Consider the following 16,069-nt stretch of genomic DNA (forward strand, 5'->3'; position numbering starts at 1 on the left):
GGGATCGCATGAGGACTGCTCAGAGTCGTCAGAAGAGTTATGCAGATACTCGACGATGAGATTTGGAGTTCGCTGTAGGTGATCACGTATTCCTGAAGGTGTCACCTATGAAGGGAGTAGTGCAATTTGGCCGGAGAGGCAAGCTTAATCCGAGATATATAGGGTCATTCGAGATCTTGGAGAGAGTGGGCACGTTGGTCTACCGTTTAGCTCTACCACCAGGGCTAGCGGCAGTGCATAATGTATTCCATGTATCCATGCTTCGGAGATACATCTCGAACCCATCACATGTGTTGGATTTTGAGCCTCTTCAGTTGACACCGGAGTTAGCATTTGAGGAGAGGCCTATACGGATCTTGGCTAGGGAGGAGCGCAGATTGAGGACACGGGTTATACCGATGGTCAGGGTCCAGTGGCTGAATCACTCGAAGGAGGAAGCTACTTGGGAGACCGAGGTAGATATGAGGACTCGTTACCCGGAGTTGTTCGGGTAAGTACTTTAATTTCGAGGACGAAATCCAATTTAAGGGGGGGAGAATTGTAACACCCGGTATTTTTAAATACGTAAATCCGCATGCATAATTAGAAAACTTAATTATTTAAAATTTTAGATTTATGGGTTAAATTATGATGTGAATTATTTGTGCATGTTTTAAGATTTATTTTCAAGAATTTAACCCATAATTTGAGATTTTTATGATTTTTAGTATTTAATTGTTTTGATCGCGTAGACGGGACCGTGGACGGACGAGATACCAAAATATTTAGCCAAAAATAAATTATGAGCTATATGAGCCTTAAAATAATATTTTAAGGTATTTTGTCAAGAAAATTTTAGTATTTATTTATATATTTATTTAAGGATTTATTTTTAGCCAAAATAAGTCATTTTAATGACTTTTATTAAATTTTAAAAATCCCTTAAATTATAATTTCGGGATTTATGCTTTTACATCAGATTTTTTTATTATTAGTAATAGTTTAATTATTATTTTATAGTATATTATCTAAATAGGTTTTGTATTTTAAGTAATTATCTAATATTTAACCCTAAAATATTTAACCGATCAAACTCTTCCTAGCCGCCTCCCACCCTTCTTCATCAGCCTCCACCACAGTTTTGACAGAAAACTTCAACTCCATAGCCATAATCTTTGAAGCTCCAAAGTTGATCGTTTTTCGTCCCGTCGTCCCGGATTCGTTCTACACGCTCCTACCTCTTCTTTTAACGGTGCAAGGCATGTTTTTCTTCCAAATTTTTGTACCTATCAGATATTATAGAGTGTGTATTGTGTAGCATCGATTTTTCTTCAAATTTTCAGATTTAAGGATCGGTTTTGATGTTCATGACATGTTTATGCATTTGTTTGATCATGACTCACGTTTTCTTCCAACATGGTACGACCAACTGCTGGTGCATGTCTAGGTGGGTGTGTTAGGGTCCCTAGGGTTGAGATTGGTCAGGTTTTATGGGTGTAACAGGCTGGAACTGAAGCCATCTATTTCTGATGCGCAACAGGTTGCAGTTTGAGCGGTTTTAGGAGAATGGTTCGTGTGCACTGTTGAAGACGAGTTTGAGGGTGATTCCAATTGGGTTAGAACCCCAAGACCTTGGGGAAGGTTGTACAAGTAATTTTTCTGGCCGGTGGTTGCCGGAGATGAGCGGCCGAACGGCCTGAAGCCTCTGGTCGCGTTCTGCGCGTGAGCAGAAACTAGGGGTAGATTGTTTTGGTTCGTTCTCCCTCTACAGAGATCCGTTTGAGGTAAAATTTGTAGGATTAGAACCGTCTTGATGTTGGTTAAGTATGGGAGGTATTTTCACGGCCAAAGGTGGCCGAAGCAGGTGGCACGGTTAGTTTTTCTAAAGCCGCTCAGGGCTGCTCACGGCCACAGCACAAGGGGAGATAGAGTTTCGGGTTTTAGGGTTCTTGGTGCTTTCCGGGTCGGGTCATGGGTCCGGGTCGGTTTCAGTAAGTCATGGGTCAAGTCTAGTGGGTTTGGGTCCGGGTTAAGTTAGTCGGGCTCGGGTATTTTATTTTTAAGTTAATTATTAAGTTAAAGTGTTTTAATTGGGCTAATTAGATTAATTAAATTAATGGGCTACATTTAAGTTTCTTAATGGGCTTGAATAATTATTTTAAGTTAGTCCAATAATTTTTATGGGCTTTGGAGCCCACGGAAATTATTGGGCCAGTCTTTGGGCTTTTAGGCCCATTGGGCCAGATTAAGTTGTTATTGGGCCAAGTATGTGCTAATGGGCTTTAATTAATTAATTGGGCTTAGAAATGTAATGTTGGGCTTAAGTATGTTAATGTGTCAGTCTCAGTGTTAATGGGCCAGATTTAAGTAATTAGGCTTGAGTGTTAGGGCCAGCAGTCAGTACAATCCATGAGAAATTTGCATGTGTCCTGAATATATATATTTAATTATTTTTATGCATGGAAGTTATTTTAATAATTATATGTTAGTATGAAATTTAAATTAAATATATATGAAGGACACACATTTTATTTAAGTACATGCATTCATGAAATAATTTTTATGCATGATTTAATATTTAAGGTTGAGCAAAAGAAAATAATTTTTATGTTGAAAGTTGAAGTAGTGTGACAATTTTAGGGGGATTCGTCCCCATATGTGAACTATTGAAGGGCAGTTTACTTCCAATTTAAGAGGTGATTCGTCACCGTCATGTACGTTGGTTTCCACGCTGATCAGTATTTATATGATTTAAGGTTACACTATGGATACAACCATGCGATGTTAGAAAATAATTTGCTCAACAATGTTTATGTATTATGTATGATTATGATATTTAAGTTTAATTTAAGTTATGTTATGTCATGATATTTTTAAGCATGCTCATTCATGTATATGTTATGTATTAGTATTAAAGTGATTTAAATTATTTTAAACTCTTGTTATGTTAGCATGTTGGGCCTCTAGGCTCACTACACTGGTATGGTGCAGGTGAGTACGTAGAGGAGGATGTGGTACCCACCGGCGGCGAGGACATATGAGCGGACATGCAGTGACCCCATGACCGTGATAGACGTCTGAGTCTGTTACGCATGTTTTTGAATATTTCAGCATGTTATACTTTTATTTATTTTCAGTGGATGAAAGTATTACTCATTTTATTTAACAATTTTTAGTGCATGCAAATCTTATTTATTTTTGCTTATGGCAGTATTTTATTAAATGTTTGACTCAGATGTTTAATTTATTAAAGGTTGCATTTTTACTTAGTTTATTTATTTTTAAATCTATTTATTCTGTGCATATATGTATGGGCATGTATGTACATATTATTATTTAGTAAGTAATAAAAAAAAATTCCGCATATTTATTTATTATTTAGAGAGTTAGGGTCGTTTCAGTAACCTTTCTAAATCTCCTGCAGCCCTTAATTTAAAGAAATAGTCAAAATACATTAATCATGTCATCATCCTTTATAAGAAATGGAAGATTGATAATAAAAAATTGGTTTGAAATAGAATATGATCATGAATACGATACATTTCTTGAATATCATTTAAATACTCCTGATTTAACCATATTCGAATCAATTTATCAACTAAAATTTGTAATTATAACCTATGAATGGAACCAAACTAATCTGAAAACATTTATCTGTTATAAATGAATCAGATCTGTAAAGCCATGAATGAGAAAATTCATAAGAATTTGAAGAATTCCGCAATCTGGTATCAGAGCGGTTAAATAAAGCAGATTACAAATGCCTGGATTAACTTTAGATATTGAGATTAAAAATTTATTTGATAAAATAATCTTACTAAAAGATTTACGTCAAATAGATCAATTATGGAATAAAATAAAAGATCTCCAAACCTTTTATTTCAAAAATCATAAAAAAGAACATTTTTCAAGCAACTGGAAAATGATAATTCAAATTTCTGAAAACGATGAAATTGAAGACATAACAATATGTTATGAATAAGAACAAACTTTGTTATCGAAATCCGATCAACAAAAACAAAATAATAAAAGTAACAATTTTTACTAAATGGAAAATGTATGAAAATACAAAAATGAATATCTTTAATTTATATTCTCAAAATATAAATTTTGATATAGAAAATTGTGAAAACAATTTGAAACATCTTAAAAATTGTCAATCTTCAATTGATAGTTTCGAAGATTTTTAGAATTTATTAGAACAGATAGATTCAACAAAAAGGCTTTTAATAGCCTTAAGAAAATTAAGAAGTTCTATCATCTGTTAAAATGACAGAAGTAATAATTCCAAATCAAAATAGTCAGATTGATGAATCTGAAGAGAACCAAGAGTATAATTTGAATATTATATTTAATCAGAAATAAGTTTGCTGAGATACAGAAAACAGGGTTTTCTAATTCAAAAACAAATCTAATAGACCAACTAGGAATATTAAGCAAAATTTCAAATTTTATTAATCCTAGAAAAAATTTAATTTATTATTCGATTCGTACAAAAGAACGATCTTGTAAAATAAATAACGAATCAAGGTATAATACTCTGAAGTTATTAACAACTCAAGATATTGATACCATCATGGCAAAAGCCAGTGAAAAAGAACGATCTGAACTGAAATATGTTCACATTGGAGGAATCGAAATAATAGTATCAGCTCACTACCGAGAAGGAATAGATACACCAATTGAAATCACAGTTCGTGACAAAAGGATACATAATTTTGAGGATTCTATCCTTGAAAAAATTGAAGGAAACTTATGTTACAAAAAGATGAAATTTTGTATTTATCCACAATACAATATATCTCTTTTTGATAAAAACATAAATGACGTTTTAACATTAGATTATTACTTTTATAGAAATAATCTTATGTTAACAAAAAACCATCCGATCAATATAAACTATGTTGTCGGTTTAGCAATAAGTAATAATTCTCAAACATGAATAATTTCAACAAAACCAATTATTTCTGTTGAAAGAATGTTTGAAAATATTACAAGAATTGAACACCCTCGAAAAGCATTTATTTAAGAAATAAATCCCTATAAAATATGGAGTTCAGATGATCTTCAAATCACAAAACAGTCTGTACCAAGAAGATCATTATCATTTGCTAGAAATGATGAAGATATTCTTGAAAAGATTGGAACCATGAATCAAAATATTCTTAAAATTAAACAAGCTATTGTTAATGAATCAACCTCATCGCAATGACGTCCTTAATAAAATTAGGAAAAGATCTAGGAGATTTAGAAAATAATATCAATAAGATCAATCTATCAATACAAGAATTAGAGAAAAATTTCAAAGAATATATTGATTTAGCAACGACTATATTAATAATTGAACAGGAAAGACATAGTAATGAAATATTAAACTATCTTAAAGAAGTTCTTCCAATAAATAAAGGAAAAAGAAAAATGGAAGAAGAACCACCATTCAAAATTGAATCATGGTATAGAAATCCCCTTAGTTATGGTAAACATAAGTATGGAGATGTTTAGTGAAACCGACTCATCTGATTTTGAACAAATAGGAGTAAATACAGAAGAATTATATCATTCACATCAGGACTCAGAACAATACAGAGATATGGATATTTCAGAATCAGAATCTGAAGATGATTCTAGACCACGATTAAATCTACGAACGAATGTAGAAGGTAGTGGTGGAAGAGATGATGAAGAATTTAAATATAACAGAGACCAATACTCTGGATCTTATAAAGATGTTAGAGATATTCTTAGAAAATAAAAAACATCAGGATTTGTGAAACAGAATATCTTAGATTTAGGTTTTTCAACAGCCAAAGAAAGAAAATCAAAGATAGATCATTGGGCAAATGAACTATCAGTACAAATTCAATTAACACCATTATTAGACAAAAGTGAGAATATTCAAGTTTTAACTTATGGGATGATAAAAATGACACTGGTAGGAGCAGTAAGAACTTGGGCTGAAAACCTAATAATTACTAATCTACCACAAGGAATGACAGGACATCGATATTTTGAACTATTTGTTGATGCCTTGTACCAAGAATTTTTAGGAGTTTCTAATAATGACGCTAATTTAGTAGCAAAAAATATAGAACAAAATAGAGCAATTTTTATTCTGGATAATATAAAATTATATAATCTATGTTATCTAGAAGAATTTATATGTGATAATGAAACAAACTATTATCAGTTAATAGATGCTGATAAAAAAGAGCATTATAAATTAAGTATTTTTAATAAAATACCTAATATACCAATAAATAGTAAAGATGAATTCTTAACTAGTGCTTATGCCAAAACACTAGGAGGAGCTATTAAATTTATTAAAGACGTTATAACAAAAAAATGTCATGAAGTAACATTAAATAAAAGAATATCCAAATCTTACAAACAAAACAATAAACTTTGTTGTGACAAAATGGAATTCACAGTAAAAGAATACGGTTGTAAAACAAACATGTCACACAAACATTTAAAACGACAGAAACATAATAAATTAAATAAACCTTATAAATCTTTTAATAGAAAATTTATTCCCTATAAGAAAAAGAAATTTAGAAGGAATTTCTTCAGAAAACCTTATAAAAGAAAATTTTATAAAAAGTTTGATAATAAAAAACCACCTTGCCCAAAAGGTAAAGGAAAGAACTGCACATGTTGGTTGTGCAATGAAGAAGGTCATTATGCAAATGAATGTCCAAAATGAAAAGAAAAGAAAAATAAAGTTAAACTTCTTGAAGATATATATACTATTGGATTCTATCCAGTAGAAACAATTGAATTTTCATCCGACGATAAAAATATTTATTATCTTGATGAATCAAGTGAATCAGATTTTGAATCCGATTCCACATTTGATAATTCAAGAAATAATAATGATTAAAATAAAGACAAGGACATTTTAGGAAAGACAAATATAGGAAGTAAATTGAAACTTATGTTTGATTTAGGGAGTTATCTACAAGTTGCCCATAATACAACTATATACAATTAAATTTCAAAAGAAAATAGAGGGAGGTAATCCTAAATTTGGGATCATGATATATTTTTTTTGACAAAAAAAAAAGTATCATCAATTTTTTTAAAAAAAAAAAAAACTTCATTTCAATTTTTAATAGGGAAAATTGCTTTTTTGGTCCTCTGTGTTTGTCATTTTGCGATTTCAGTCCTTTATATTTTCAGATTTTAATTTTAGTCCACTATCTTTATTTTTTTTTGGCAATTTTATTCTTTTTCCGATGTGGCGCTGACGTGGCACCAATTCAGTGCTGATGTGGAGCTGACGTGTACAGTACCACGTAAGAATTTTTTAATAAAAAGGACCGAAATTGCCAAAATTCAGAACATGCAGGACTAAAACTGAAATGTGAAAACATAGAAGACCAAAATCGCAAAGTGACAAACATACATAACTAAATTTATAATTTTTTCTTTTTAATATGTATGCACACATCAATTAAGCACGCAAATATCATATATCAAACACTAATATGTCTGCACACACCATTTTTAATTTTCAATATATATATATACACACACACACACACATTAAACACACAAACGAAATATGTCAAGCACTAATACGTATCCGTGCATTGAGCACACAAACAAAATGCATCGAACACTGATATGCATGCACATATCATTTATTTTTTAAAATATGTATGCACACATCAAGCACACTTATAAGTATATGGACTTATCATTTTTAAATTTTAATATGTATACACACATCAAGTGACAAACGTCACGTGTCAATTAATAATATGTATGCACACACCATTTTTAATTTTTAATATATATATGCATGCATCGGGCATGCAAATGGCACACATTAAACACTAATACGTATGCACGCATCGAGCACGCAAACATGTATCAAGCACTAATATGTATGTGCATGCATGTCATTGTTAATTTTTTATATGGATGCACACATCAAGAACGCAAACGGAACAAATCAAACACTAATATGTATGCACACATCATTTTTAATTTTTAATATACACGCACGTACCAAAATGGAAACACCACACATCGAGCAAGCAAACAACACGCATCAAGCATTGATAGTTATGCGCATCCCATTTTTTATTTTAAATCTGTATGCAAACATCAAGTACGCAAATGACACACGTCAAGAACTAATATGTATGCATACCATTTTTAATTTGTAATATGTATGCACATATTAAGAATGCAAACGACACACATCAAGCACTAATTAATATGTATATGCACATCATTTTTAATTTTTAATATAATTGCATGCACACATCAGACATGCAAACAACACACATCAAGCACTAATATGTATACACGCATTGAGCACACAAACAACATCATCAATTGTGCATACTAGTTTTAACTTTTAATATGCATGCACACATCAAGTACGCAAATGACACACATCAAACACTAATATGTATGCACACAACATTTTTTATTTTTAATATATATGCACGTATCAAACAAGAAAATGACACACATAAAACACTAATATGTATGAACACATTGAGCACACAAGCTACACACATCAAAAACTAATGTGCATGTGCATGTCATTTTTAATTTTTAATATGTATGCACACATCAAGCACGCAAACGGCACACATCAAACAATACTGATATGTATGCACTTATTATAATTTCTTATTGTATATGCACGCATCAAACTCTGAAACGACACACGTCAAGCACATACATACACACATCGAGCTTGCAAACAACACACATCAAACACTGATAGTTATTCACAAATCATTTTTAATTTTTAATATGTATGCACGCATCAAGCACACAACGACATACATCAAGCACTAATATGTATGCACACCATTTTTAATTTGTAATATGTATGCACATATCAAGAACATAAACGATACACATCAAACACTAATATGTATACAAACATCATTTTTAATTTTTAATATAAGAACACATCAAACATGCAAACAACACACATCAAGCACTAATATGTATGCACACATTAAGCACGCAAACAACAATCATCAATTGTGCATACCAGTTTTAACTTTTAATATGCATGCACACATCAAGTACGCAAACGACACATCGAGCACTAATATGTATGCACATATCAATTTTATTTTAAATATATATGCACGTATCAAACACGGAAACGACACACATCAAGCACTAATATGTATGCACACATTGAGCACACAAGCAACACGCATCAAGAACTAATGTGCATGTGCATGTCATTTTAATTTTTAATATGTATGCACACATCAATCACACAAACGGCACACATCAAGCACTAATATGTATGCACGCATTATTTTAACTTTTTATTGTATATGCACGCATCAAACACTGAAGTGACACTCATCAAGCACATACACACACACACTGACACATTTAACACGCAAACAACACACATCAAACATTGATAGCTATACACATATCATTTTTAATTTTTAATATGTATGCACGCATCAAGCACGCAAATGACACACACCAAACACTAATATGTATGTACACCGTTTTTTATTTTCAATATGTATGCACATATAAAGAACGCAAACGACATACATCAAACACTAATATATATACACACACATCATTTTTAATTTTTAATATAAGCACACATCAGACATGCAGACAACACACATCAAGCACTAATATGTATACACACATTGAGCACGCAAACACCAATCATCAATTGTGCATACCCGTTTTAACTTTAATATGCATGCGCACATCAAGTACGCAAACAACACACATCAAGCACTAATATGTATGCACACATAATTTTTTATTTTAAATATATATACACGTATCAAACACGAAAACGATATACATAAAGCACTAATATGTATGCACACATTGAGCACACAAGCAACACGCATCAAGAACTAATGTGCATGTGCATGTCATTTTTATTTTTTAATATGTATGCACACATCAAGCACGCAAACAACACACATCAAGCACTGATATGTATGCACACATTATTTTTACTTTTTATTGTATACACAAGCATCAAACTTTGAAATGGCACGCATCAAGCATATACATACACACACATCGAGCTTGCAAACAACATGCATCAAGCACTGATAGCTATTCACATATCATTTTTAATTTTTAATATGTATGTACACATCAAGCACACAAATGATACACATCAAGCATTAATATGTATGAACACCATTTTTAATTTTTAATATGTATGCACATATCAAGAACGCAAACGACACACAACAAGCATTAATATGTATACACACATCATTTTTAATTTTAATATATGCACACATCAAACACGCAAACAACACACATCAAGCACTAATATGTATGTACACATTGAGCACGCAAACAACAAGCATCAATTGTGTATATCAATTTTAACTTTTAATATGCATGCACATATCAAGTACGCAAACGACACACATCAAACACTAATATATATGCACACATCATTTTTTATTTTTAATATATATGAACGTATCAAACATGAAAACGACATACATCAAACAATATTATGTATGCACGCATTGAGCACACAAACAACATACATCAAGAACTAATATGCATTTGCATGTCATTTTTAAGTTTTTTTTTTATATGTATGCACACATCAAACACGCAAATGACAGACATCAAGCACTAATATGCATGCATACATTATTTTAACTTTTTATAGTATATGCACGTATCAAACACTGAAACAACACACATCAAACACATACATATACACACATCGAGCACGCAAACAACACGCATCAAGCACATACATATACACACATCGAGCACGCAAAGCATCAAGCATTAATAAGCATGCAAATATAATTTTAAATTTTTTAATATATATACTTACATCAAACACGTAAACAACACACATCTAATACTAATACATATACACATATTATTTTAATATGTATACACACATCAAGCATACAATGAGCACACCCCAAGCACTAAACCGTGCACAAAACGGCACTAATATTATTATTTTTTCAATAAACAAGCAATCCATTATTTAAAGAAGGAATCAACCGGTCTTTTTCATTCAACGCCCTGATGTAAATATCATAAACTTGTAAAATCGTTATTTTTTTTTAAGCCATACATTTGATGGGACAAACGCTTGTCCAGAAAATAATCTAATTTTGTAGGCTACACCAAGAAAAAAGTCCACACTCTCAAGTCAAAAAGGGCTGCTCAAATTGAAACATACCTTATATAATAGATATCCGCCTTCACTGTACAACACTAATTTATTATTTATCAAAGATTATGTTTGTTTTTTAAAATGTTTTCCAAAATCCAACTTTTGTTGTCTAGCATTGCACAAATCGTTTGACCTCAAATGGAAATTGTATGATGCAAAAGATTTTAGTTACTGGGAGCCATGGATTTTGTTAGGCTCGATTTTAAACATAAAATGCAGTAAATAGATCCTAATGCTAATTCCATTGAATCAAAATCCTAGTGAATCATGATTTTGTCTTTCTTTCTCTATCCTAAAAAATCTATATCCAATTATGGATCAATGGGCAGAATACGATTGAAATCACAGAGATACTGGCACACGGAGTCCGTCGTAGCTAAGTTGAACATCAAGTCCTTCAGTCTCCTTCAACTTCACAAGATCCGAGTTCACTTCGTCATGATCCATGAGATGCATCATGCCTCCAAATACAATGATTATAGATCAAAGTCGAGGAAACGAAAACAGTATTATATCTCCAAAGAAAAGCAAGTACAACAATCAGCAATGGGCATACCAGTGAAAAGAGTTCTTTTCGGTCTGATTTTTCGAACCTCCTCCAATGCCTGGGAAATTTTAAATGTAACTATCAGGTGAAGGGTGACTAAGCATCTGCTGGGCGTGTGAGCTAAAAATATATTAGAAGCGATGGACTATGGAAATTCAGAGGTTGTGATTTGCTAAAAAAAAGGAACTTACTTGGGGGAGTCCAAAATGTGTTGAAGAAGATCGATCTGGCCTCAGAGCATCCTGATCATGGAAATACAAGAAAAGCAATGATGACAACAACCCACTCAACTGATAGAATGAAGATGATGCTCGTGAGTCGAATCAGAGGTAGAGTCAAGACCAGCCGAGGGTCGGAGCATCAAAATTTGAATTACATTTTTAGGGGTGCAGAACCATTTTTTTATTTTTTTTCAAAAATATTTTTTTGAAATAATTTTACATTCATAAGCTAAATTATCGATTTTTGAAATATAAGCGGGGCAAAGTGACTCTCCTCGAGTGAGCTTCCCTCCACCAACAAGTCAGAATCATGCATAACAATGCAAATGAGGGAAAAGAGATATATCAAAAGAGACCAGAATAAGAATTTCACAGTTCTCGAGAAGAGGATAGGTATCTTCAGGTATTTCACTCACATCACTACAAACGCAGAGAAGGGATGATTAGCCTCCATCGAAAGAGAATGAATATACCACAATATATTTAAAACCAAATTACTACCTAATATAACAAATATTGCCAAAACGAAAACCCAAAGAGTGATAACCGCGACCATGCCAGACTGGTAAGGGAATAAACTGCAAGACAACAGTAACAAAACAAGACGTTAAATTAGCAGGGAACGCTCAAGTTTTCCTTATAACACCGTATATCTATATCTTGGATATTCAGAGCCTAATAATAGAATATCATACTTCAGTAATAAAAGGAACACATTGAAAATTTTACCTGAAGATCATGTACTAAGAATGGCTCTTCTTGTATGATGTGAAACAGCAAGTCTGAAACTGCAGCACCAGGTGTCACACCACTTTTATCTACCAAATAATAATGAGTTTTATTCATCACCTAAAATTATAAGGTTTAAGTCAGACCAACAACAGTCAGATATTTTACCATAAAAGATGGCTATGATTGTTGTTAAGAACAAAACGAATGGAACTCTCAGCAAACTACAGACTCAAATATACTCCATGCACAGATAGCAGACTTTAGTCCAAGTGTTAAAATGGAAACATTGTTGAACATCTATCCAAATGAAAAGATATGCATTATCAAGCCCCAGCGACGAAAAAAATTCATTATCTTTTAAATAGAAAAGATAATTGGCTTCTAAATTCTACAGGGAATATCGTTCATGCTTCAAGTGATTTCAGATGGAAGTAGAAAGCTGTGAAAAATTAATTTCTCAGTCCTCAAGGTTATTAATAACCGAAATTGTATGAAAATACTTGTACTTATCCTACGGACATATGTTCGATGAAGAGGGTGGAGGGAGCAGAGTGCAATTTATTAGTTATATCCATCCACTGTAAGTTTGTTCAGAAAAGGTAAAATACACCAACTGTAGCAAAGTATCAACAAAATTTTATCGAGGGATGCAGATTCAAGCAAAGTAAGAACCTCAAAGTCACGCAATGCGGTAAAAATTGGAACAGAAGGCTGAACATTATTTGTCCAATCACGAAGATCGTCCAAACCTGAAAAGAACCAAGCTTTCTTATATATAAATGCCTAGCATTTTATGAATTTGTCATCCATAGAAATGCCAAAAGTAATAATGTGAGAGACCTCCGATTGCATCAGCATGAGAATGTGTAATAATAACGGCATCAATTGTTCTTATCCTGGCAGAAATCTGAGTCGTTACAACAAGGAACTTCCATGAAAAAACCCGTGAAAGACACCATGACTTGTTATTTCCCATCACTTTATTAATGCAACCGTATGTTGAAAATATTCAGTAATAAATGCACAACATAAATTCTGAAAATTAAATGTTACGAAGTACAAATAACAGTTAGCAGACCTAAAAACTAAAGTAAGCTCACCCATAAGTCGGGAACCATCTCAGCGCACTGTGATAGAAAAACCTGCATTGAGCGAGGATAGTGATGGTTTATTGTGTGCCATAGCTTCACGGAATGAACTACTGAATATCTACTAAACTCAATCCAGCAAAGCTAATGGCCTACAGCCAATTAATAACTATAATGTATAAAAAAAACTAAAACTATAATTTCTTGAATATCTATTTTTTAAAGTTCCTTTCAATAAACTGAGGTATCTTTCAAAGTATTAAAAACTACCGTACGTATTTGTGTTGAATTTGTAACCCCTGTTCAAATTGAAGGAAACCTCAAGCCATTGTTTCTATGTTAACATTTTCTCATCAAAGCCATTGTGATAGGAAGACTGCTTCAAATTAAGCACCATGGACAGATCGTAAAGGATACACCTAGTGCTTCCAAGAACAATGCAAGAGACCCAAACGTCAAACGATACATTCGATCACATCATATCAGATTATTCTCATTGCAAATATACAATATTCAACAAACATTACATGTTCAGTCATTTCAGCCAGAAACAAAACAGTGAACAAGGGATGCGAGCTTTTACTTTTCTTCACATTGACACAGCATATCAAAGATGATTATGAATAAGAACCTAGGAAAAAACCTCAAAGATTTGAGCAAAATATAATATATATACCATATTCAGCCATCCATATTCAAGATGCATGTGACGATAAAGAAAAATGTTGTTAGGTGAAATGGAAGAACTTTTAACATACTTGCCAGCATCAATAAGAATGTTACATTCTCCCAATGGCCTGGGTAAGCGGATGAGGAGGCTTGTGTTAAGCCTCTTATTTCTGCTACCAGGTTCTTTAGCCTTGAAACAAACCTGTTGATAGAAGTAATCAACCCATGTTAGTTCACATTCTCATCTCTGAAATCATAATCATGACTTTAGAAGTGATTCTGCAAGCATGAAATAAGTGCAGGCATACTGGGCATGTCTTGTTGGGATTAGTAAGACAGCTCACGCGTGGAATCCCTTCACTAGTCCCAGTTCCAATAAAAATGATTTCAGATTGGTTTTTAAAAACTTGAGCTAGTCGAGAATCACTAGCAGAACCTGCAAGAAAATCAAACACATCCTTAGCCACGATTCCTGCTTTGAATGAAAAGATCAGAATAACGTACAGTCATGCAGCATACTACGCTACAAAGATGAGCTAAATGATCTAAGTTAAAGCCGACACATTCTCATCCCTATTAAACAACTATAGATATCTAAAATTTCTATACAAGCACACACAGTAGAGAAATCGATGGGGGGGAATGGGGATACTGCTCAGGGAAGGAGTAAATATAGAGTAAGCCCACAATCAGAATACCAGTTCCCAAAAATGACTCTTATGTGCATCATTTATGGGTCACTGCCATATAATGTAGTAGGATCAAGAATACGTTACAGAAAATAAAGATTAATGTCCACATCCAAATCCTTGAAGCATTGACATTCTAAAAAGAAATCGATCTTAAATAATGATTATATTCCAAATTCCTTGCTTCTTATTAAGAAAGGTTGCTCGGCACATCAGGAAGCAACTGAGCAAGTAAGCCAAATTCATATTACTCAATGGAATGTTCTACCCAGTTCTAAGTTCACATTTGAATTGGTTTCTCGGGACATGCTGGTAATTGGTAAGATGAAATAACATGCATTTATAATAAACCAATGGCAAACACACAAAGCAACAAAAAGCAAATATTGTTCAACATAATACCTCTGAGCTTACCAATTCAACAAATTTTCGCCATATCTTCGCTTATCAAACCATGCTAAAGAGAGAAGCAATAAAGCCATATCAATTCTAATTCTCAACCTCTTTATTAGCTAGATTCAAGAATCAACACAAGACATTCCAAACAAAAAGTTTCCTTTACGAACTGTCCATTTTTCCAGCTGGAAGTAGCTTAAAAAAAATCAGATAAACAATAAATCTTACTGCAACAAAATTAATCAAATAGAAAAACAAATATCGAACACGCCACACAATTAAAAAAAAAAAATCAAAGTTTTTAACGAATTGAAACTCACTCGAATGAAGGGAAGCTTGAAAAATAGGGCCAAAGCGAGTCGACCCATTTCTTAAAATCGATAAAGGTGCCCTTGTGTAGAGATTAATCGGGTTCATTATACGGGTCAACTGGATCCATGAAGAAGGAATCGGACGTACAACACCGAAAGAGAGAGGTACAACCATTTAGGATATTCCGGTGTCTCCGAAAAATGCAGCTACTTTCTCAGGGAAGGGGAGAGGGACCGACCAAA

At 32.8% G+C, this 16,069-nt stretch overlaps 1 protein-coding gene across 1 annotated transcript; it reads right to left on the reverse strand.

Moving 5' to 3' along the window:
- Positions 1-11,268: 11,268 nt before the first annotated feature.
- On the reverse strand, positions 11,269-16,069 carry LOC140863347 (putative hydrolase C777.06c). The gene is made up of 12 exons (XM_073266711.1): positions 15,836-16,069; positions 14,739-14,866; positions 14,520-14,632; positions 13,774-13,815; positions 13,514-13,569; positions 13,346-13,422; positions 12,671-12,790; positions 12,443-12,519; positions 12,298-12,361; positions 11,912-11,962; positions 11,730-11,778; positions 11,269-11,634 (listed from the first exon to the last, which is right to left on the reverse strand). The coding sequence occupies exons 1-12, from the start codon at positions 15,999-16,001 to the stop codon at positions 11,516-11,518; spliced, it is 1,062 nt and encodes a 353-aa protein (XP_073122812.1). The 5' UTR covers positions 16,002-16,069; the 3' UTR covers positions 11,269-11,515.

This window comes from Henckelia pumila, chromosome 4 (assembly GCF_033568475.1).
Source record: "Henckelia pumila isolate YLH828 chromosome 4, ASM3356847v2, whole genome shotgun sequence".
Lineage (NCBI taxonomy): Eukaryota > Viridiplantae > Streptophyta > Magnoliopsida > Lamiales > Gesneriaceae > Henckelia > Henckelia pumila.